The following is a 21,253-nucleotide window of genomic DNA, read 5'->3' on the forward strand; positions in this document are numbered from 1 at the left end:
GGTCTTAACATTGTGACACCCATCAGCTTCAGGTAAGCAGGTCAAAGGATGAAATCCTGCACTATCTGAGAGTTAGACAAGAACATGGCATCATCAGCATTGCATAAGCAGATCAAAAGATGAGATCACACATGGTTCTGAGAGGAGGACATAGCCACAGCACTATCAGCATTGGGTAAGCAAGTCGAAAGACAAGATCACATAAGTCTGAGAGTAGGATATGGTTGTGACACCATCAGCATTGGATAAGCAGGTTCAAAAGACAAGATCATGCACAAAAAAAACAAGGTAAGTTAGTGTTGTGAAGCACCATAAAAACATACAATATACACATCTCTCTGTGCACAGATGAGTGCCTAGTGTTGAAAAAAGGGTGAAAACACCTGTAAGTAATGTACATACATACATAGATTTTCAAGTGCAGCATTGGAGTCAGCAATATACACCAGTAGTACTCATACCTGTGACCCACACAGGTTTACCTAAACCTGTGCAGATCCCTACCTATGATAAATTCTTACCAGTCAAATAATCCACATTTCAACTCCAGTGCACATTGCAAACATTTGACCAAATGTAAAGACAATACATACTTTGCACTTTAAACAAAATTGGTATAAATAAAATAAAATAAGACTTCTTTTTGTTAGTGAATCAAAATTTGACCAAAGTCGACATCAGTGGTCAGCAGTCAACACTCAACAGATAAATTGATTATGGTAGGTTGACCTATTGACTGTTTACTGTCTACTGTTGATATTGACTATGGTCAATTACTGACAAAAAGAAATCTGATTTTATTTTATTACTAATTTTGTTTACAGTGCAAAGTATATATTATGTTCACATTTGGTCAAACCTTTTTCTGTCAGCTGACTTTGTGTTTTTTATTACATATCAGACAAACAAAGTGTAGAAAAAGGAAGAACATAGGGTGATATAAATTAAAAACTGCATAGAAAGTGATCAGAATGAAAATACTATCTTCCTTGCACTCACTGGAAAAAAATCCCTCAGCTTGATTCTAATGACAAAAGAATAAACACAATATAATTGTGGTTTAAATTCATTCAATGTGTACTATCCATAACTTATTGAAAATATGGTCATTATGCAGTCGGAAGGGAAAAAAGGAACAAAAAGATGTCACAAAGCAAATGTTATGTCTGGTTAAAATGTGTACAAATGCTGAACAAAATTTAAATGTGAGAATAGAACCCAAGCTGATATAGATTAAGGAAAATGTGTGCAAAAAATAAATTGTTGTTATTATTTTCCACCAGAATTAAAAGTGACCCAAGTTTGTCTGAGATCACACTGGGTTCAACATTTGATCAGCAGGCAAATTGGTCCCTGCCCCCAGTGAGAAGTTGAAGAGCAGATGAACCATATCAAGAATGGGGAGAAGCTTACTCCTGAGCTTGAGCCTCCTATGCTGCCTGACTCCCTTCCTTTAGAAAAATCAGCCCTAATGCCTGGCTCCCATCCTTCAGAAACATCACCCCCCCACAACTGCTACAGAGCTTGAGCCTCCTATGACACCTAACTCCCTTCCTTCAGAAACATCAGCCCAAACACCTAGCTCATGTCCTTCAGAAACACCACCCCCCATGACTGCTACATCTTTCACAGCACCCCTTCCCAATTCTTCACCTTCTCCAGTCGAGGATGAGAACAATACCAATCCCTTCATTCCTGATTCCAGTACGTCTGGGCCTTCTCCTTTTGAGGACAACAACAATCCCCTTCCTGCTGAATTTACTCACACCTCCTCAATTACAGATGTCTTGTTGGATCCTGTACTTTGTGTGCTTGACAATTGTAAGTGTTGTATTAATGCTCTGTCATCATCATTGTATTAATACTGTCTTTTTAGCTTTTACTGCGCCTGTTGAGCATCTTCCAAGTCAACCTGATAGCCCCCCCTCCAGTCAGCCTCAACCTCATACTACTACCTCATTTACTCCAACTAATCAAGATTCCCTGATCCCAATGATAAATAGTAGTCATAAGCAACCTGTTAATGACACTGCACCATCCAAGGGACAATGCCCAAAGTGTGCCCGCAAGCTCACCAAAAAGGCACAACAGCTGTGCAGCATGGGCTCTGACTCACGTGAGAGCAACAAAGGACAGCGGAAAGCAAAAGGTGGACAGCGCGCAAAATAGAGCAAGGCCATCATCAATTCAGATCAAGAGAACATCATGTAGAATAGTTTTTGGGCAATATATCAACCATTTTGTGTACACATTACCTCTGTCCATGAGAAGTACATTTGTTATCAAAAAATTGCTATTAAAAACATGTTATTTTGATGATGTACTTGAGCTCGCTGTTGCAGATGATGAGGGCAAGGGTGGCAGTGCTGTGCTGCTGATGATGTTGCCTAATTGAGCAATCTGAATAAACAAACCCGCAGTGTGCCACCGCCAGTGCTCTATACCACATGTACAAGGTAGAAAAGCTTATTACAAGTCTATAGAACCTGCCAGTGTGCACCGCCAGTGCTCCATAGGAATGCTTGGAGGCTTAATTAAGTGGTTCTTCAACAACTGTGGTGCCACTTTACTAACTAGATAGGTGGTAAGTAATAGTGTCAGTGTTCAACAAAGTATCTAAGATATGTCGAGTGTTTCTTGGTTGATAGTCTCGGAGTTTTGTCAGAGAATGCATGTCTTCTTCAACACATTGCCAATGCCCGGACGTCAGAATAGGGACACTCAAAGTTGGGCACACACGTCACACACCGCACACCGCACACACACATGACCCCCTCGCACATGACCCCCTACCCAAAATGGTAATCTTAGATAATTGTCAGACTTTGGACTAAACCTTGCGGCACCCAGCGCTGAACAATACTCTACAGTACTTGTCGTGAATTGTCTACTATATAGCTTTAAAGCAGCATCTCTAAACCTTGCCTGAACCAGTTTCAAACCTCATCATCCCTAAAACCTTACAGGCCATTGTAACCCTTGCCATGTTTGGCCTAGACTTTGTCCCAAAACCAGCAACTTAGATAACATTTTGGGTCTTTCCAAGTCGAGTTCATCAGCCAACCACTAGGTCCGACATCCACAACCCTGCCTCAACCTCAGTACTTGACCAGTCCTAAACCTTTTAAACCCTTTCCACACAGTATATTGTTCAGTATATACAATGTTATGCTTTTTCATATATCATATATCACGTGATCACTCAAAATACGACTTTGAATTGATTACATAAAATATTCAAGTACTTGTGTACAACATGTGCACTGAAGGTTTAGGGTCCAGGGATGACAAGGTTTGAAACTGGTTTGGGCAAGGTTTAGGGATGCTGCTTTAAAGCTATATAGTATGTTGAATGTACAACTTCGACCATGTCTTTGTCATCCCAGTGGCTATACTATTACTATATAATTACAATGTGTTACGTTGTTTGTACCTCAGCTGTTTGTCTACAACACTGAGGTATAGTTCATGTTCTCTTGCACGCTGTCTCTTACTTATGTTACTTCGTCTCCAGACTTGTCTATTAGGTATTATCAATGTCAGCTGTTTGTCTACAACGCTGAGACTTGTCTATTAGTTTCCACTTCCAAGATAGTAGACAATGCACGACAAGTACTGTAGAGTATATATTGTTCGGCGCTGCGATTTGTTACTTAGTAAAAAACTGTACAGTACCAAATATCTGATTGAGATCGTTGCCGCTCATAAGTTATAACTTATAACAAGCTTGATGTCTGATCATTTATTTTCGGATCCTACTAATGGTTTGGTTACGGTTCGAACAGGTTCGCTATGGTCCACAAATTCAGTCAGTCCCCAAACCTCGAACCTCTCGAACCAGACCGTTGTTGGACCGAACCGTGCGTCCAGTTCGAGGTTCAGAACTGGACTGTGGCAACTTTAGTCGTGTGCGTGTGCGGTGTGCGGTGTGCAACGTGTACGCCCAACTTTGAGTGTCCCTATTAAATGATACACACCCATCACAATCCAAATGATCCCAAACTTCCAGGGCCATATTTTAATTGTACTTGTTCACGCAACGCATGATTTTACTCATTCAAGCATTGCGCAGAGGCGTCCTACTCTTGTCAGTGGGGACATTAGCATTAGTGCTTGTCTACTTTCAGGGCCATGTTTTAGCTACACTCGTTCATGCAACACATGATTTCACACGTTGTAGCACTATGCAGGGGTGTCTCCACTCTTGTTAGTGGAGACCTTAGTGCTTGTCTCGACGATTCACTCTATTAGTTTGTGTCACATCTTTTATTCGCAGACCAGTTCGTGTTTACAATGGAGCATAGAGAGCAGTACAACTCGACTGGCTTACTTACACATTCATCTTTCCTTCGTAAGGTCAAACATTTCTAAGTAAGCCCCCCCGCCACATTTATGTTGATTGCTGATGTTGTTACCAATACAAGTTAACTATGACCTTTTCATTTGTTCACCAGTTCACTGATGACTAACCCTGACATTCATTCATGGACAGTTCCTCAGAGGTTCATCTCAACTCCATCTTGATCAAAGTGGTTACCACGCCAGAATCAAAATCTGTTTCTCTTGGACTGCGCAGGTTCGAAATCTGCTGAACGTTCGTTGTTTTGCTATCGGAACACACTTTGATGTTCACTCATGGATGGTTTCCTCGGAAGTTCATCTCAACTTCGTCCTGGCAAAAGTGGTTACCTCAACAGAGTCAAAAAAAATCTGTTCCTCTTCGACTGCGTAGGTTCCGAAACCTGCCGATGAAAAGGTTTGTTTTACTCCAAAGCACAAGTTTCAGGAACATGGGGAGGATATATGGAATCTTGTCTGCTTGCACCACATCATGAGTGCTTCATGAGACGGCATGATGCAGAAGTGGAACAATACTGTGACACAGAAGGTCTTGTCGAGCAATGCGGTTGGAACACTCTTGAGTCTTGACGATTCACTCATAAATGGTTTCCTCTGGTCCATCTCAACTGGGCTTAGCCAAGTGGTTGTTAACAGAGTCAAAATCTGTTCCTCTCGGACTGTGCAGGTTTGAAACCCGCATACAACAAGGTTTTTTGTCTATCGGAACAGCCTCGAAGATTCACTTATGGATGCATCGATGATTCCTCACGCGTTCATCTGGATTCCGAACCGATCTTACTAGCCAAGTAGTTCAAACCACAACGGAATCGAAATCTATTTCTCTTGGACTGTGCAGGGTCGAAACCTGCCGTCGACGTTTTTTTAATAGGAACATCCCTTGACATTCTTCATGGATGATTTCCTCGAGGTTCATCTTATTAGTCTAATGCTTGTCCAGGTATACTCAACACCAGCACATAGAGCACGTTCAAATTTAAAACCTGCCGCGGCTGCGTGCCCAGTGATACAGACCTGCCTTAGACCGGCAGTAACTCTGACTTTCGTGACGGTAAACACCATATATAAACTTCGTCTGATATCAAGACTATGAACTACTATGACTTTCACAATCTTAAATGGCCCCGTCTGTAGATTACTATATGCTCTTTACATGGTGTGTCACGACAGTGCCACAGATGTGGCCCACGTGCCAGTGTTTCAGCGCTCAGCGCTCAGTCCCTACAATAGGAATCGTTGAGCTCTACAGAATGACACGACGTCGCAAGAATACGAATACCCCCAAACAACAAGCCAGAACGGAGCTTGCAGGAGAAGCTCAGAAGACGGACGGCTCTCCGAGTCCATGTGCATCCACCATACAATACCAACATTTCATTCCATAGTTTATATTGCGAAGATTCCAAGTTGGACCTGTGAGGTGTGTTTTCAGAGTCTTCTTGAGCACTCTGCGCGTAGGCACTAGACCAGAACACTGAATGATATTCTTTGCAGGTCCAAAACTGAACGACAAAGAGAATTTCGACAAACAGGTGTTGATCCTGAATACGTCCACTACTATGATATTGCTGCGGGTAGCTTTGACATTCGCCCCATTGAAAAGGTTTACGGGGTACCAAATTTCTATCAGGACGTCCGCAACACCCATAATATTAATGAACTAGAGGAGAAATTAGCGGACCTCGAACGCCATGCAGCCTCCATCATCATGGGGTTGCATAAAGCGCTTCCTCAGGGTACTTTCACTCTGAAGCGGAGGTCACTAGAGCTCCTGCGGAAATTCCTGTTTATCATGCATTATCGTAACGTATCGTGCGCCAACACCTACTTTCAAGCGGATCACCCGGAGAACACAATGAGTCGCCAGTGGATTGAATCCATCATGAAAGCGAAGGATATTCGATCTGCTGTCGAGTTTTGACTATACATCCTCATCCTCAATACCAAGGGCATAGGTGACCTCCTGCTTCCACGCAAAGTATGTATCCGGACCTGTCAATTCCGGGATGTGGTTGAGCTTTCGTATGTCAAAGAAAGACGACGAAACATCTCTAAGAGAATATTACAGCGAGTCGCTGAAACAAGGGCGCATGTCGGTATGTAGCCTGATAAAATTTCATTTAGAAATCGCAACTGATAACCTGTTAGAAGCTAGACGTGAAACACGCTCAGTGGTTGGAGACAACGACTCAATATTATTAGTACCTAGACACAAAACACGCTAGAGAACATAACATTAAGAGACGGCGGGACGACGAGGAACTAGGAACCATACCTCAGACCTCAGTACTAGTGGTTGGAGACAACGACTGAGGCATGCGGAGACGAGACGGTGCGTATTATATATGCAATTGGTGCACATGATAAGTAGGAAAAGGAATAACGCTCCGGGCGATGACGAGAATACTTAGACGAGGTCCGAGGATTCAACAATGCCTAGTAACAAGACAAAGAATGAATGGGGCGCATATGAACTGCAGCAGAAAGACGCTGCAATCGCCCTATCAGGTTAATGCGCACAAGTTCCTAGCAACAGGATCCGGGACCGCAGACCGATTACAATAGAACAAGGTCCAGCAGATAATCTGGGTGACGGTCAACATCAATCAGGATCCCATGCTTCCGCTCGGTAACAAGATACCAAAGATAGCGCTCATATCAAGATGTGGAGTTGAGGGTCAAGTTCGCTCTAGAACCAATCACCCAGACCGAAGTGCACGTTTCACACCATTGATGAGCAAGAACACCGTATGTTATAGCGCATATGAATCGGAATCGCACGGACGTTTATGACCTTTCAGAGAGTTAGCTTGAGACTTCGCAAAATGAGATGATGGATATTAATGGACATACACGTGCGCGATGATGTGATCCGATCATCCTGGTATGTTACACAGCTTCGAGTATTTTTAATTTTATATATATATAAATTTGGGTTTAAAGTAGACTCATCAAAAATGTTCCTGACCTTCAATGGAGTTGTCAAATGGCAGGACGTGTGTTCACATCATGGTCGTGAATGATTTCTTGCTATCTTCTCTACGTGTTCGAACTTTCAACGTGCAGGCTTTCGTCCGCGCAACTTGGAGTCGATTGCTTTGCATGGCCACTGAGGTTGGTGGATCTCAAATTATCAAAATAACGCACCATTGCCCACACAAATGAAGTTTCCCTCGCAACCCCATCCTAGATAGCGCTAATCTTGATATGCCTCGCAAGGCTGCCGTGAAGTGGAGAGGGTTTAGTAATGCCTTGTGAGGTGAGCATGGGCATCTTGGACAATGATGCATCGATGTGATGAACAAATGATGTCGCCGCTCGCGCCTCGGAAGGCATCACGGGTCCGTCGGATTTTCTCTGGACCTGACCACTTTTCCTGATGGCCGAAGCCAACTTGATCCGCAATACTTATTAAATGCATTCCCCAGGCACGTACTATTTAACCAACGTTGTGTGCCGAAACAGAGCTATTTTCGCTAGACTCATAATTCCAAGGTACCCTCTTATCTCGCTACTAGACACGAGACACATGCTCACGATACCACGCGTGCAGCTGGTGCCACAGAGATGGCCGTACCGAACAATTGGATCTCCAATTACGAGAATAGTCGCTTATTTGCGTTTGAGTGACTTTGAGGTAAATACTTATAGTCAGCGGCTGAGCGCTGAAACTTCTCGCTTCTCTTACAGTACTGTCTTATCAGGTACGATGAGTCTGACCGCTGCAGGGGCGATCGGCGAGCACACTGTGCCCAGCGAGAAAGCTCTTAGCAATAGTGACAAATCGTTCGATAGGAAAGGCGACGTCGAAACTGCAACAGTCGATGCTGACTCGGACAGCGAGGAAGGCGTGCTCTCCAATGAACGTGATATTGCTACGCACGTCATCTCGGTGGACGACGACCCTTCTCTGAACCCGTGGACATTTCGTGCATTCTTTATTGGTCTTGGCCTCTCAACCTTTGGTGGAGTACTCGGTGAGCTTCTTTGAGTTCGTTTTAGCCAGTATGATATTCATTAATGTCAATTTGTAGCGGAAATCTATTATTTCAAGCCTGTGCGTAGTAGAGCAAGCATGACGAATTTATGTGCTCATATCATTGCCGCAGCAAACAATTTTAGTGTCATTGATGTTCCTCGCGGTTGTTTCTTATATCCTGGGCGTCTTCATGGAGACCTTTATTCCTCGTCGCGGACTCCTGCGCTATTTGAACCCCGTAAACCAGTTTACCCTCGCTCGTTGCTTTATTCTAAGCATCTTTCACAGGGACCGTTCAATAAGAAAGAAAATGCCTTCGTTGTGATCATGGCAAGCGCCTCTGCCAACTCTGCCTTAGGTTCCGAAGTTCTTGCTGTCCAGCGGTCAGTGACCCTTACTCATATTGATAGAATTTACTGATCTTTGCTAAAGATTGTATTACAATGTCACGCCCAATGCCGGTGCCTCAGTGTTCCTACTCTTCTCTTCTCAACTTCTTGGGTACGAGAATTTTTGTTAAATTTACAGCAGACGCTGACAAAGTTCTCAGTTATGGAATTGGTGGCATGATGAGAAGTATGTCCACAATTGAGTCTGTTGTTGAACCCGGTGTTCACATACATCTACCAGGCATCCTGTTATATCCATCAAAGATGTTATACCCCGGTGTGCTACCATTGCTGTCCATGTTCGATGCTCTCTACGAGGGCGGGATGACAGCACGGAAAAAGCTCAGAGTCTTTTACATTGTGTTTACTGCGTAAGTCCCTCGATTAAGACCGGCAATGATCAAACACGCTGATCGACTCAGTATCTTTTTTTGGGAGCTTTTCCCAGAATGGATCTTTCCGCTTCTGACCGGGTTGTCGATTATGTGTCTTGCAGCTCCCAACAATGCCGCCGTCTCGCGAGTGTTTGGTGGTACAAACGGTAACGAGGGTCTAGGGCTCCTGTCTTTCTGCTTTGACTGGCAAGTAAGTGTGAACACGAACTTTGAAGTAGATCGCGTTACTGACTGGATCTGCGGCAGTATATTTCTCCCGGGGTGAACCCTATGACTATCCCGCTTAAAGCACAGGTATGACCTCTTCTCAGATACGAGGGCCAGAAGTCTTACATATTTTTTGGACAGCTCTCGACTTTTCTGGGCTACCTCCTTTGCATGTGCGATCACTCCGCCCTGATTCGAGACCTTGCATTGACTTATGTCTAGGGTTGTGTTTGTGGCTGTATATTACAACAACATCTGGAAGGCCCAGAACTTCCCATTCGTTAGTCTACATTCGTGTGCAACGGCAGAACATTGACGCCAACTCCCCACAGCTTTCTCAACTCTTGTTCTATGAAAACGGAACACAGTACAATCAAACACTCATTCTCAATTCCAACTATCAAGTCGATCCCACACTGCTTGCTGAACAAGGAATACCTTACTATTCCAGCACTTGGATAGTCTACTTGCTTTCCTCAAATTTGGCAAGTTCACCAAACGTTAGTGAGACTCTGCGGACTGACAGTCTGAAATCCTAGGGTTTGGCGGCCACGTTTAGTCATCTTCTCCTCTGGAATCGTAACGATATATATTTTGCATGGAGTTGGATGAATCCGTCGGGCATCAAAAATTTATGGGCGAATTTTGACTGGAAGTTCTGGCGAGCCGACGGAATGCGGAAGCAAGACGTCGATGATGAGGATATCGATCCCCACTACAAGCAGATGCTGAAGGTTAGTTTTGCATTTCTCTGTATTCAGCTTACCAACATGAATATTTCTGTAATAGTACCCCCGATGCTCCCAATAGCTGGTACTTCGTCGTTTTTCTCCTGTCCTTCGTTGTTGCCCTGGTCGTTTTATACAAGACCGATTCGACTTTGCCATGGTGAGTAGCTGTGATTGGAAATGTGGTCCAGGCTGATGAGCGTTAAAGGTGGGGCTTCCTTGTCTCGCTCTTGCTGGCGACGATTTCTATTCTATTCTTCTGTGCACTCGCCGCGATTACAGGATTGATGTTCGCCATCCAGCCGTAGGTGCTTGAATTCAATTTTGATCTTCGATATTTCAATTTGCATTCAGGTTTGTCCAGATGATTGGTGGTTACCTTCACAAGGGGTTGCCAGGTGATTGCGTTGCTCGTCGTTGATTTATAATGTGCTTTGATTGACGAATACGACAGTGGCAAATATGTACTTCGTTCTATATGGATCCAGTATGCGTCAGCCTTGCGTTCCAAGATCAGGTCAGCTAATCCAATGTTATAGACTCTGTCACCCAAGCCTATCTATTACTCCGCGACCTCAAGATTGCTCAGTGTGCGTGTATTTCAAGCGTGTAGGAGGACAGGGCAATCTGTGTTGACCGTAATTTACAGATGCAAAGCTGCCACCTCGCGCTGCATTTACCGCCCAGATTCTTGGCACGCTGCTTGGTGCTGTCTTGAACTTCAGTGCGTACGCCACTTGTTGCATGACCAAAACAATCAACTGACATTGCACGTGTAGTCATGATGAATTCAATCATAGATAACCAACGTGAAATCTTGTTATCTGTTCAAGGAACCAATATCTGGTCTGGCCAACAGCCACAGATGTACAACTCTCAGGCAATTGCATGGGGTGGACTCAGTCAGGAGCTCTTTTCCGCAGGCCAAAGATACCAATGGGTTCCTTGGGCTTACCTAGTTGGACTTTTCATACCTGTTCCTTTCTGGGTCATTCACAGGTATTGGCCAAAGCTTCGTGCTGATTATCTTTATACTCCAATTATCACGTACGTTCAGTGTTCCTTGAATTACTGACAGCATGCTCACATATTTCACAGCTACTACATCGGATGGCTTTGTGTTGGAATCAATTCATCTTCCCTCTCCTACTTTACTGTCGCATTCGTCTCGCAATGGTGGCTGCGTACGCGCTACCCTCGCTGGTTTGCCAAATACAACTACATCGTCGGAGCCGGTCAGTATTCTCAAACGTCATTAGGGACCCCAGACTAATCAAGTGGTGTAGCCCTTGACGGAGGCACTCAAGTCATGGTGTTCATCCTCTCGTTTGCGGTGCAAGGCGCTGCTGGAACCTCCCACCTGTTTACTACATGGTGGGGCGCGAACCAAGGAGGTAATTATGACCGCTGTCTCATGTTGAACTGAGATTAGTGATCATTGGGTGACTGTGGGACTTATCGCACGTATCATTACTAAGTGTGCGGTATCCATTGTATATAAGCATGGTGCAGCACTATTTCCACGCCCTTCAACTACGCAGCTGAGACGAGGAGCACAGGAAAACGCCTCATTGAATGTGTTTCACGGCTGGAAACATGAGGCCGCTAAGCTCTAAGCAAATGATGCACTGCCACCAATGCTTCTCACCCGATTTCATCCTTTTGGCGAACCGCGCCACTCGTTCCAAATCACTTTTATTTATTTCGATTGAAATATTCATGGCTCCAGCTACAACGTTCCTTGCCCCACTGCACCTCCTTCTCTAACGCTAGCTTCCAGCAGGCTATAGGTGTCCTGCACCACTCTGTCGCAAACGGAGAACAAGGGAATACGTAACCACAGCTTTCAACAACAATAGACCAACGGTTAGTACAATGGAACAATAAGTAAACAACACGCCTTGGACATGCAACTCATTTTGGAGTATCCTTTATCATGATTCGCAGGTGAAAATCCAGACTCAGCAAGATCGACAGCCTGTGTATCTACCCTCACTTCTACCTCTACCACCACTGGTTGGTGCTTTCATAGTTTCTCATGTTCGCCCGTATCGCCAGGTTGCGATTCCTTCTACCCCTTCTTCTTACATTCTCTTCATTGGCAGCTGCTAGAGATGACTCTCTGTGTACGTCTTCACCTACGGTATTGTAATTAGAATATACCTCATGATTTGTACAGTCACTTCCTCCGTGACTTATTGCTCACCACCAGAGAGTCTCCTCATTCAGCAGTTTGACGTCGCATACTTTGCAAGTAATCAGTCCATATGGTTCAACATTTCCGCAGCAAGTGTCGTACGTGGCTCTCTGCTAAAGCAAAGCTTTACCTCATTTTTCTTTCAAGGACGCCAACGTCAATGTGACCGCTAATGTATTGGTGAACGTCTATGGAATGCATCCCGTCAACTTTACCATCGATTTATGCTCGCTGTTCAGTGGTGCCCTGTGCCCATTACCGATGTATAACTTTACCGGTTCCGACTCCATCCCTCTGCCATCTTCCCTCGGTGTTTCCGACAAGATCCCTAGCATCGCTTTCCAAATTCCGGACCTTGAGGCATATGGTATGTTCTCGCTACGTTATACTGGACGTTGCGCTCATGTCTTGTTAGTACAATTATCCCTCACGGAAGTGAACACTGGAGTCCTTAAGGCTTGTGTTCAGGCAACCCTTTCTAACGGCTGGTCAGCACATCAAGTAGCCGTGGAATGGGCAACTGGTGCACTCGCACTACTTGCTCTTCTTTCTGCAGTTTTCTCTTCGTTTACGCCAAACACCCTGGCACCCTTCCGTCTTTTCGATCTTCTCTACCTATATCAATGGACTGCGTCAACAGCACTCCTGGATCTTAATTATTCCTCAGTCTATCAAGCATTTACAACAAACTTTGCATGGGCGATGGGTTTATTCTCCGCGTCTGCAACCTCTCCCATTCAGATTTCCATCAACAACATGCGTCACCTCACCGGAGGCAATATGGCTGATGCCACTGGAGGTTCTGCAGTTGCTCTCGTGAACCGCGAACTTAGCCCATACAATGCCATAGCTTCGTTAACTTCTCTCGCCTCTTCCGATCAATATGCGGGCATCGGCGTAGAGAACCTTTGGGCGTCTTCTAATATGACTTCAGCCAATTATATCTCGGACATCTCGGTAGCCTCTGTTCAAGAACTCTCTACCTCTGGCGATGTACAGCTTGTGACATCGGCATCCACCAATGTTCTCCAGGCCGGTGTACCTATCTATGTCAACTCTGTTGGCATCGCCACGGCCAACGCTTTCATGACCGTCTTCTTGGTCGTCTTGATGATCACCGCAATATTACTTGCGGTCCTTTCCGTCGGTTATTGCATCCTTGCCGCAACATCCTGGTATGGACAACGGACAGAAAGGTACATCGCTAATTGGCGTCATCGATATCCTTCATTTGCCCGTGCCTGGCTGCTGCGCATCGTAAGTATGGCTCGGCCTCCATTTAATCATATTCGCTTACGCATTGTCCTAGTGCCTGATTGTATTCACACCAGTGGCAATATTTGCGTTCTATCAGTGGACGCTCAAGGATTCATGGCTGTCTATCTTCCTCTCAGTGATTTTATTCCTTGCGGTGGTTAGCTATATCCTACATTCTATCGTCCTCGTGCATCGCCTGGCCCTTCGTTCAACGCCCTCTGAACTGTATACGCAACCCGATCTCCTAGCTTCTCATGGTCCTCTGTACGCGATATACCGCTCGGAGCGATTTTACGCGACTACTCCCTTGATATTGGCTATTTTCGTGAAGGCCCTCTTTATTGCCTTTTCTCATGTCAACGGTGTCGTGCAAGTTGCCGCAATCCTCGTTGTAGAATGCATGGTCCTTGCCTCTCTATTAACCCTTCGGCCACACAAATCAAGAGGTGCTGATGTCCTCGCAACCTACCTGGCGATTACCAGAGTACTTTGCACTGGCCTCATGATCGCTTTTTTGGAGAGCCTAAACTTAGGGGCAATACCTCGCGTTGTGATCGGCATCGTGATAGCTGTGATCATTTCGGTTGCGGTCATCGTCATGTTTATCAACACGCTTGTGAACATGGGCATCATGAGACTTGTTCCGGCACGTTATAGACGGCGCCCGGGTGCCACACCCAGTGGTTTGGATGTGGAGAAGGGCGCTGAAAATGATGAGAAAGACTGGCGGCCGCGGAATCCTACGCCAGAGCGGAACATCCCCCTGGATCCTGATGTTAATCAACCATATCCCGACAGTCCTTCCCAGACTGTGACGGACCATCAGAGTCTCTATTCAGAAGAGTCGGGGTCAACAACCCTAGGTTCACTGCTCCCGCGGCGGTGGTCAATCCAACAATCTCAACCCTCAAATCACTCGCGGTCCAACTCTCAATCGCAGTACTCATCAAGTCAATCCAATTATTCACCCTCCCAGTCCAATTATATATCAAATGTGTCGTCACCACGGCAGTCCGTGCCACCTTCGCCGCTACGCACACAATCACCATCACATAGCAGACAGCCTACTATAGACGAGCACCCTCCATTTCCATAGACGTTCCTTTTCCCCCTCAAGTCATTTTCCGTAGAGTTAAAGCACTTTCGCCTTCTCGCATCTGCATGTATCGTTCTTCATCTTGTTTCACTCGCATTCACTCTCACTCATTTGGACAAATCTGGTAATGCATGTAGATAGTTCTCCATGATGTGCATGATGAGTCACGTTATATACTTATTCTTATTTTCTTAAGTTGCTTTTGTTATAGTCTTACGGGCGAATAATTATATTGGTATCCGTAACAAACCTAAGTAATACAATCTCCATCTATGCAGTGTCATTGCACCTACACAGGGCGCAGATCATCGGCATGCTGAAACTACAGTGACAACTTTGACATCCCTTCGTAGCCACTAGATTTAGTGAAGCAATATCCCGATCGATATTCGTAAAGTCAGCGCCAAAGCTGGTTTCTTGGAGATCTTCTGTTGGACTGCAGAGCCACTGACGTCAGTTAGATCACGTTGTGATCGATCAGGCGCCCTTTTGTTCTCCACTCACCTATGTAGGCAAGCTCAAACTGCACATTGTGCTCCTCCCATGACTTCATGACACCAATACCCAAGACTATGACGTTATGGCCAATGAGCTTCGAAGTTGCTCCGAGGAAGGCTGGCATGAAAGCCCCGCCACCTAATCAGCGTAAATCCACAGCACAAAGGTATATCATGTGCTCTTGTCACGTCACGATGGCGCTAACGTGGGCTCTTGCACCTCTGATCGATAACTTCGTCGTGGGGCCGAAGAAAGCCGCGTGTTCGACTTCCCTTAGGCACATGAATAGATTGAGACTTGCTATAGTGATGACATCGGCACTGTGAGCTTCGATGATGAAGCGAAGGGCGAGGTGCCTTGAATCCACTGGATGAACTCCAGAACGTCAAGTTTCATATAGAATAGAAAGTACATTTTACTCCGTGAATGCTCACCTGACATCTAAATTAATGTTGCAAGAATAAACAAGGGTAGCAGTAACCCTGCCGGTGACGGGCCATAATACTGTAATTACTAGGCTTCGTCATGATTAACGACACGCAGCCAAGCCCTATTGTGTTCCTTCTGTACGTTGGAATCAAAGCGCTTTTCGAGATGAGAGCTGAGCTGGGGATGAGCAATCTATTTGTGAGAGCGGAACATGAAGGGGTATCTTTGTCTGATGGCAGTCCCAAGTGATATTTCGGACCGATCAAGGCGCGATTTGGACAAAAATATACGCCCACTGGACACGTTAATCGTTCTCGCGCACATGCTTGTTCGGGTCCACGACTGAATTGAAAGAAGGTTTGGGTTTTGGGGTCAAAAGATTGTCAAAAGATAAGTTTTAAATGAATCACGTGACTAGTATACACGCATTTTGTATTGCAATAAACATAGTTTACGGTTCACCGCGACACGACAACGATGAGCTCTAAAAATTCATCGAAAAAAGCCGCGAAAGCGAAGATCCCTGATAGAAATCTAAGGGTAACCGACTTTTTTACCCGAAGACCAGCCCAAGCGTCGGGTTCGTCGGTTGTGTCGTCTCAGCCTAGTTCAGTCGCGTTGGCCACACGTTCGCGTCAAAGCCACGCTTCAAAATCATCAGCTGAGACATCTGTGACAATTTCTAACAAACAGACCATGACTCCTATTCTCTCTGCTTCGCACACGTCCACTTCTAGTGGTTCTGCTACTCTTCTCTCTCCGCCCCACACAGCATCTAGAACTCGTTCTTCTGCTTGTCAAACACCGACAGGTCCTATGGTAACGCCTCGTATCACACGCAGCCATGCAGCACGGAACACCCCTAGGAGGGTCTCTCAAAAGCGTCCTCGTTCCCCAGACCAGTCTCTTGGCGCCTCTCACCTCCTGAGCGCGTCTAAGGCCAAGTTGCCTCATAAGCGCAAGAAGAAATTCGAGAGCGACTCCGAGAGTGAACGTCCAAGCGGTGTCATCTACGTCCAGAATCCAAGCTCTCCTTTCAAACCATCCGTACTAGCCCCTCCACTCACAGGGCCTCGCACCCCGTCATCCAGTAAGCATCTCATATACAGTAGCCAATCTGACGAGATGGAACTCGTCGTCCCTATACTAGACACCCGCTCCCTCAGTCAAGTCAATGAACAAGTCTACAAGTGGCGCCAAACCACTTTGGCATCACCATCCTCGTCTGTCATTAATGACAGTAGCCCCTGTGACTCAGGTGTAACGGATGCAGGCCTACCAGTACCTGCTAATTCCCCATCACATGACGGCGCGCGCTCGCGCTCTGCAACATCCTTGCCTAATGCACCACCTGAGACGCCCCTTCAACCCTCTGCTTCACTGCCCTCCCCGCCTGACACCGCAGGCGCCCCACCACTTCCCACCACACCCCGCGTCTGATAAAGCAGCCAAGGCTGCGCAGCTCATTGCAAGTATCAAAGCAAAAGCATTTGCCGAAAGCCCCCTGAGCGACGAGGAGAAAAACTACAAGTTCCGCGAGCTCGATGAGAGCAGCGATGATGACCTTGAAAACATGTCTCTCCTTCCCGACAAGAAGGGCAAGGGCAAGAGGTCTGTCTCATTCCATACACTTCAATGTACCATATTTTGAATCCGAATTCTCTTTAGCTCGCATCTTCCAGTCCTGAATGGTATGGATGGCATATTTGACTCGCCGCTATCAAGTGTTTCATCTTCGCCACCCAAACCCTCTACCTCCTACAATCTCCGCAACCGCCGTTCTCCTTCTGCCTCCCCCACGTGCGCCCCTGTTGATACCCACAGGATGTCCCGATCTCAAGTACATACCCGCTCTGGCCGTACAAGCAAGCCTGCACCACCCCTACGCCTTCCCACCATTGTCGTCACCAAGAATGCACCTGGACCCTCAAAGCTCAAGAACTCCTTCAACCCGCTTGAAGCACTCCTTCGCGAGAAAAAGGCTGCGGAGAAACGCGGGAACGGGAGTGCCGCATTCCTGCGTGCTGAGAACGCTTTACAAGCGCACATCTCTTCGGATGTGAATCTGGAAGATGATTTGAACTTGGCAGATGAGGGTGCCGCGTGGCAGGCGATTCAAGAACACGCTCAACGCAAGTCGAGTAGCCCCATGCTCGAACCACTGGAAGATGATGTGTTCATGGGCGAGCGCGAGACTAAAATTCTTGGTCGTGAGGCAGGCGAAAAGATCGAAAAGATCCTCGTCAGTGACAAGAACAGCAAGAGCAAAAAGCCGAAAGGAGAAGTTGTGGGCGTGCCGTTCTGGCAGGAGGGTGCGGATGATGATGGGATGGTTATCGATGAAGAATATAATGTGAGCTTCGGGGGTGCCAGTAACCATCCCGTATTGGCACTTTTGCAGCACTTGGGTGAGATCGGAGGTACGTGTATATATCGGAGCCAGACTTGGGGACTCATGTTCTGGGTAGCCGCCGATAAGCTGGCTTTGACTCTGTCTTCAGGAGTGCTCGGTGCTCTAGGTCCCGAGGAGAAATATATTGTTGTCTCTCCTCTTTTTGCGCTGGGTATGTATCGACACTGATCGAATGATTCATGTATTTGTTCACTCACGTTTTGCATTTCTAGCCATCAGCCTTACTGAGTCCCGCCTCTCTGGAGCGGCATATAGTGCTCTGCGTGGTTTGTGGAGTGCAACATCCTACATATCTAAATCTGTGCTCCGCTTTACTGACATCGCTACTGCACTCGTCAACCTTGGTGCATGTCGTCATGTGGCAGAAGACCTCCGCTGGACTATCCGTGAGGATGTACACCCGTTACATATTACCGCTGAAAATCGTTCGCGTGTTTTGAGTAAGCTGGTAACGCTAGTGGGCATTGCTGGTCGGTAGGTATCAATCATTCTTTCATAGACAGAAACGTACTCACGCATGACGAATCACAGAACGGAAAACCTTGTGGCAGAAGATATCCCGGACGTGCTGTTGAGCCTCGTACTGATTGGCCTCGACAGAACCACTTCGAACGAGTTGAGGGCCAATTTACATCTCGCCATTGACAGCATTTGCCGGACTATCAATACGTCAACTGTGAGTTTGCATTCCCAGAATCTAGCGCGTCATTCGTCTGAGCGTCTTGTAGCACCTTTCCATTCATCAACGACTTCTCAGCCATGCATCTACACTTACGCCAGCCAATAAAGCTTATTTTGTTTCGTTCTTTAGTAGCGGCAGTGGCCGCACTCGTCACATCGCACAATGGCTAGCATATGCGCTGTTCCTTCCAAACAGTATACCCTCTGTACGTGTCTCTCCTACCATGTCTAGGTTTTGTTTCACTGACCGACGTGACTCATAGGATGCACTCCCTCCACTCGATCCGCTCATCCTTCTGCTTTCACCTATACCTGGCTCTGATGAGCTCTTCGACGTGACAAGCGCAAACGCGGATTTCGAGGACCTCGGGCATTACTTCGCTATCATCAGTGTCGCGCTCGCAAACATCGAGGCCTACGTCCATGAAGAGCACTCGTCTTCCCAGTTGCTTTCTCGCCAATCATCGATAGATGATAGCCCCCGGAAGAGTCAGAAGCCTCTTGCTCCCCTCGAATTACTCCTGCGGGTGTTAGAGGTCACGCAGGGGCGTATTGGTGAGCATCTTTGTATGTAGTCAGTCTCGTGCGGTATTGACGATAGTTTGATGCAGTCGACACGCGCGCGGCGCACCTGGATCGCTCACGCACCAAGGCAGAGATGCATCGCCTCCAGATGCGCGTGTATTATCAAACGCCAGGCGCTCAAGCCCCCCGCAGCGTGGACAAAGACGGCCACCATCCAGCATTACTTCGGCCCCAAGTAGCCCCCCTAAGTATACCTAAGTCGCGCATTTTGCATGCCTCGCTTCTCTGTCATGCGACTTCATATGGAATGTTAACCTTATTCTATACGCATCCACTTCGCTTTTGCATAATGCCCCTTTCCTCATGTTTTCCTCAGATGGTGCTTTCTTTTAACTGTATGAGCTACCGACGATGCTACTTCCCCGTCTCCCCACCTGCTGCAGTAACATATTGTGTCCATTATAGCATGCCTATTGTAGATGAATTTGCTGTCAACCAGCTTTAAATCGTGTATGCTACCTTTCGTATTTGTAGCTTGCTCTTAATGTTTTTTCGGTTTTTGTATGACGTGTCAATTACTCAATTCTTTATCGTATGGGTAGTGAATGTGCATACAATCAATACGTATCCACCGCCATTTCTACGATGTATAAGCCTCACTCATCTGAGCCTAATGAGTTCCCAGCCCGCCCGAACCCCTTCTTAGCAGCCAGCCGTGGGTCCACATACAGGTCATCCGAGTCATCGTTGAGGTCAAGCTCGATATCCCATACTGGCGACGGCTCACGTGGAGGTGGAGGCCCGGAAGATGCGGTGGGCGGAGGACTGTCAAGATCAAGTTCTATATCCCATACTGGGCTTGGGCTGCGTTGCGCTGGTTCTTTTCCCTTTCCTTTGCCCTTAACCCCGCTTTGTGTAGGTATCGAGTCCAATATCGCTTTCGAACCTGAGGCAGCCATAGGTTCTGCCACCTCCGAAACCTTTTCTCCATTGGACGTAGACACGACCTCATCGCCAGCACCCCGTGGGAGTTGCGAGCCTACAGAAAATACAGCACTGGTAGGATTTCGAAATGGTTTGTCGAAGGCGTCTTTGATGCGACGGACTTTCACGGGGCCAAAGCCTGGTAAGGTCTGGAGGCGATCAGATGGGGCGCGAGCTATGTCGGCGAAGCTCTGGCCCGTTAGCTAAGTATATTTTAAATCGAAATAGTGTGAAGATGACATACCCCAAGTGACGAGCGCAAAGTCTCGACGTCGGTTTTGTTCACTTTATTGATGCTGGTGAGCGCAGTGCGGAGGACGGCATTGTAGTCCTTATCCACACGCTCCTTGATGAGATCTGGTGGCTTGTGCTCAAATTGCTTGAGTGTAGAGATGTACTGCCCTGCTTCTTCGATACTGCAAAAGTGAAGCAGTCAGTTGTCTGATTAATTAAGAGAACTGTGAACGAATACCTCCATGCGACGATGATGGTGATGTTATTGATGAGACAGACCTACGTGGAGCTGAGAATTGGTGGTCACCAGTGGGAAGGGGCAGACCTTGGTAAGCTCCCGGATTGGCTCCTGATGCTCGCTCTGCGGGTGAAGGAATTTAGAGAGCTCTGGGTGGGAACTCGAGAGCTACTTACCACATCACACATGATAAGCAAAATCCTGAGATTGAATGCATGCCCAAGTTTTTCTATGCGAGTATGAATGTACTCTGGGTGCAGGCGGTGATATTTCAGACTTCAATCCAATGTCAAGGATGCACTTCAATGATAAGCAACGCGAGACAGAGCCCACCTGAGAAAGAGAACGCCAGAAGTACGCCCCACTTGGAAGTCGGAGACAATGTCGCCAAATTCTTTGCCAACATTGCGAATGCACTCGAGAACGGGGTTCAAGCGCTGAGGTTGCTTACATCAAATTGAGTCAAGAGAACTGACAGGGGCACTGACCTGGTTGGGATTTATTATAATATTGTTGCCTGTGCCAGGCTGTACTACAGGAGGTTTGGCTTTTTGAGCAGCGGATCCCCCTGCTGCTGACACGCTCGTCATAAGAAGGCTTAGTAATCAATGATCAGCACCTCAACAAATAAAGGACCCGTTAAT

At 46.5% G+C, this 21,253-nt stretch overlaps 6 protein-coding genes across 6 annotated transcripts; 5 read left to right on the forward strand and 1 right to left on the reverse strand.

The window, feature by feature from the left end:
* Window positions 1–1,535: 1,535 nt before the first annotated feature.
* DFJ58DRAFT_733507 (uncharacterized protein) lies at window positions 1,536–2,169 on the forward strand (the record flags this gene model as incomplete). Its single annotated transcript, XM_041386306.1, has 2 exons — window positions 1,536–1,821; window positions 1,877–2,169. 2 exons carry the CDS (start codon window positions 1,536–1,538, stop codon window positions 2,167–2,169), a joined length of 579 nt encoding a protein of 192 aa, XP_041238398.1.
* Window positions 2,170–5,458: 3,289 nt separating this feature from the next.
* Window positions 5,459–6,577, forward strand: DFJ58DRAFT_917051 (uncharacterized protein; the record flags this gene model as incomplete). Its single annotated transcript, XM_041395509.1, has 3 exons — window positions 5,459–5,515; window positions 5,745–5,779; window positions 5,854–6,577. 3 exons carry the CDS (start codon window positions 5,459–5,461, stop codon window positions 6,278–6,280), a joined length of 519 nt encoding a protein of 172 aa, XP_041238399.1. The 3' UTR covers window positions 6,281–6,577.
* A 1,491-nt stretch (window positions 6,578–8,068) lies between these two features.
* Window positions 8,069–11,560, forward strand: DFJ58DRAFT_908094 (OPT oligopeptide transporter protein-domain-containing protein; the record flags this gene model as incomplete). Its single annotated transcript, XM_041395090.1, has 22 exons — window positions 8,069–8,336; window positions 8,394–8,416; window positions 8,469–8,576; window positions 8,627–8,721; window positions 8,771–8,839; window positions 8,889–8,914; window positions 8,969–9,098; window positions 9,150–9,312; window positions 9,369–9,416; window positions 9,471–9,502; window positions 9,552–9,609; window positions 9,662–9,814; window positions 9,869–10,067; window positions 10,091–10,217; window positions 10,266–10,361; window positions 10,412–10,455; window positions 10,512–10,544; window positions 10,597–10,647; window positions 10,707–10,781; window positions 10,837–11,104; window positions 11,156–11,292; window positions 11,344–11,560. The coding sequence occupies 22 exons, from the start codon at window positions 8,069–8,071 to the stop codon at window positions 11,481–11,483; spliced, it is 2,343 nt and encodes a 780-aa protein (XP_041238400.1). The 3' UTR covers window positions 11,484–11,560.
* A 39-nt stretch (window positions 11,561–11,599) lies between these two features.
* DFJ58DRAFT_813072 (uncharacterized protein) lies at window positions 11,600–14,845 on the forward strand. Its single transcript, XM_041391572.1, has 5 exons — window positions 11,600–12,183; window positions 12,237–12,352; window positions 12,402–12,621; window positions 12,670–13,511; window positions 13,564–14,845. Exons 1-5 carry the CDS (start codon window positions 12,096–12,098, stop codon window positions 14,605–14,607), a joined length of 2,310 nt encoding a protein of 769 aa, XP_041238401.1. The 5' UTR covers window positions 11,600–12,095; the 3' UTR covers window positions 14,608–14,845.
* Window positions 14,846–16,011: 1,166 nt separating this feature from the next.
* Window positions 16,012–19,759, forward strand: DFJ58DRAFT_917053 (uncharacterized protein; the record flags this gene model as incomplete). Its single annotated transcript, XM_041395510.1, has 9 exons — window positions 16,012–16,815; window positions 16,940–17,145; window positions 17,203–17,954; window positions 18,003–18,098; window positions 18,160–18,421; window positions 18,479–18,623; window positions 18,676–18,834; window positions 18,892–19,183; window positions 19,240–19,759. The coding sequence occupies 9 exons, from the start codon at window positions 16,012–16,014 to the stop codon at window positions 19,656–19,658; spliced, it is 3,135 nt and encodes a 1,044-aa protein (XP_041238402.1). The 3' UTR covers window positions 19,659–19,759.
* A 1-nt stretch (window position 19,760) lies between these two features.
* On the reverse strand, window positions 19,761–21,245 carry DFJ58DRAFT_749114 (restriction endonuclease type II-like protein). The gene is made up of 7 exons (XM_041387632.1): window positions 21,098–21,245; window positions 20,943–21,046; window positions 20,786–20,885; window positions 20,697–20,732; window positions 20,610–20,650; window positions 20,382–20,553; window positions 19,761–20,328 (listed from the first exon to the last, which is right to left on the reverse strand). Exons 1-7 carry the CDS (start codon window positions 21,197–21,199, stop codon window positions 19,810–19,812), a joined length of 1,074 nt encoding a protein of 357 aa, XP_041238403.1. The 5' UTR covers window positions 21,200–21,245; the 3' UTR covers window positions 19,761–19,809.
* Between the last annotated feature and the right edge of the window lie 8 nt (window positions 21,246–21,253).

The sequence above is a fragment of the Suillus subalutaceus genome (assembly GCF_016647625.1).
Source record: "Suillus subalutaceus strain FC151 chromosome Unknown DFJ58scaffold_150, whole genome shotgun sequence".
In the NCBI taxonomy this organism is placed as follows: Eukaryota; Fungi; Basidiomycota; class Agaricomycetes; order Boletales; family Suillaceae; genus Suillus; species Suillus subalutaceus.

What these genes read in the sequence shown, in the direction of transcription:
- DFJ58DRAFT_813072 (XM_041391572.1), top strand. Translation starts at nt 12,096, where the DNA reads ATGTTCGCCCGTATCGCCAGGTTGCGATTCCTTCTACCCCTTCTTCTT. An exon ending in TGCTAGAGATGACTCTCTGT is followed by an intron (nt 12,184 to 12,236) that starts GTACGTCTTCAC and finishes TGATTTGTACAG; the next exon opens with TCACTTCCTCCGTGACTTAT. An exon ending in ACATTTCCGCAGCAAGTGTC is followed by an intron (nt 12,353 to 12,401) that starts GTACGTGGCTCT and finishes TTTTCTTTCAAG; the next exon opens with GACGCCAACGTCAATGTGAC.
- DFJ58DRAFT_749114 (XM_041387632.1), bottom strand. Translation starts at nt 21,199, where the DNA reads ATGACGAGCGTGTCAGCAGCAGGGGGATCCGCTGCTCAAAAAGCCAAA. An exon ending in TTATAATAAATCCCAACCAG is followed by an intron (nt 21,047 to 21,097) that starts GTCAGTGCCCCT and finishes AAGCAACCTCAG; the next exon opens with CGCTTGAACCCCGTTCTCGA. An exon ending in CAATCCGGGAGCTTACCAAG is followed by an intron (nt 20,651 to 20,696) that starts GTCTGCCCCTTC and finishes AGCTCCACGTAG; the next exon opens with GTCTGTCTCATCAATAACAT.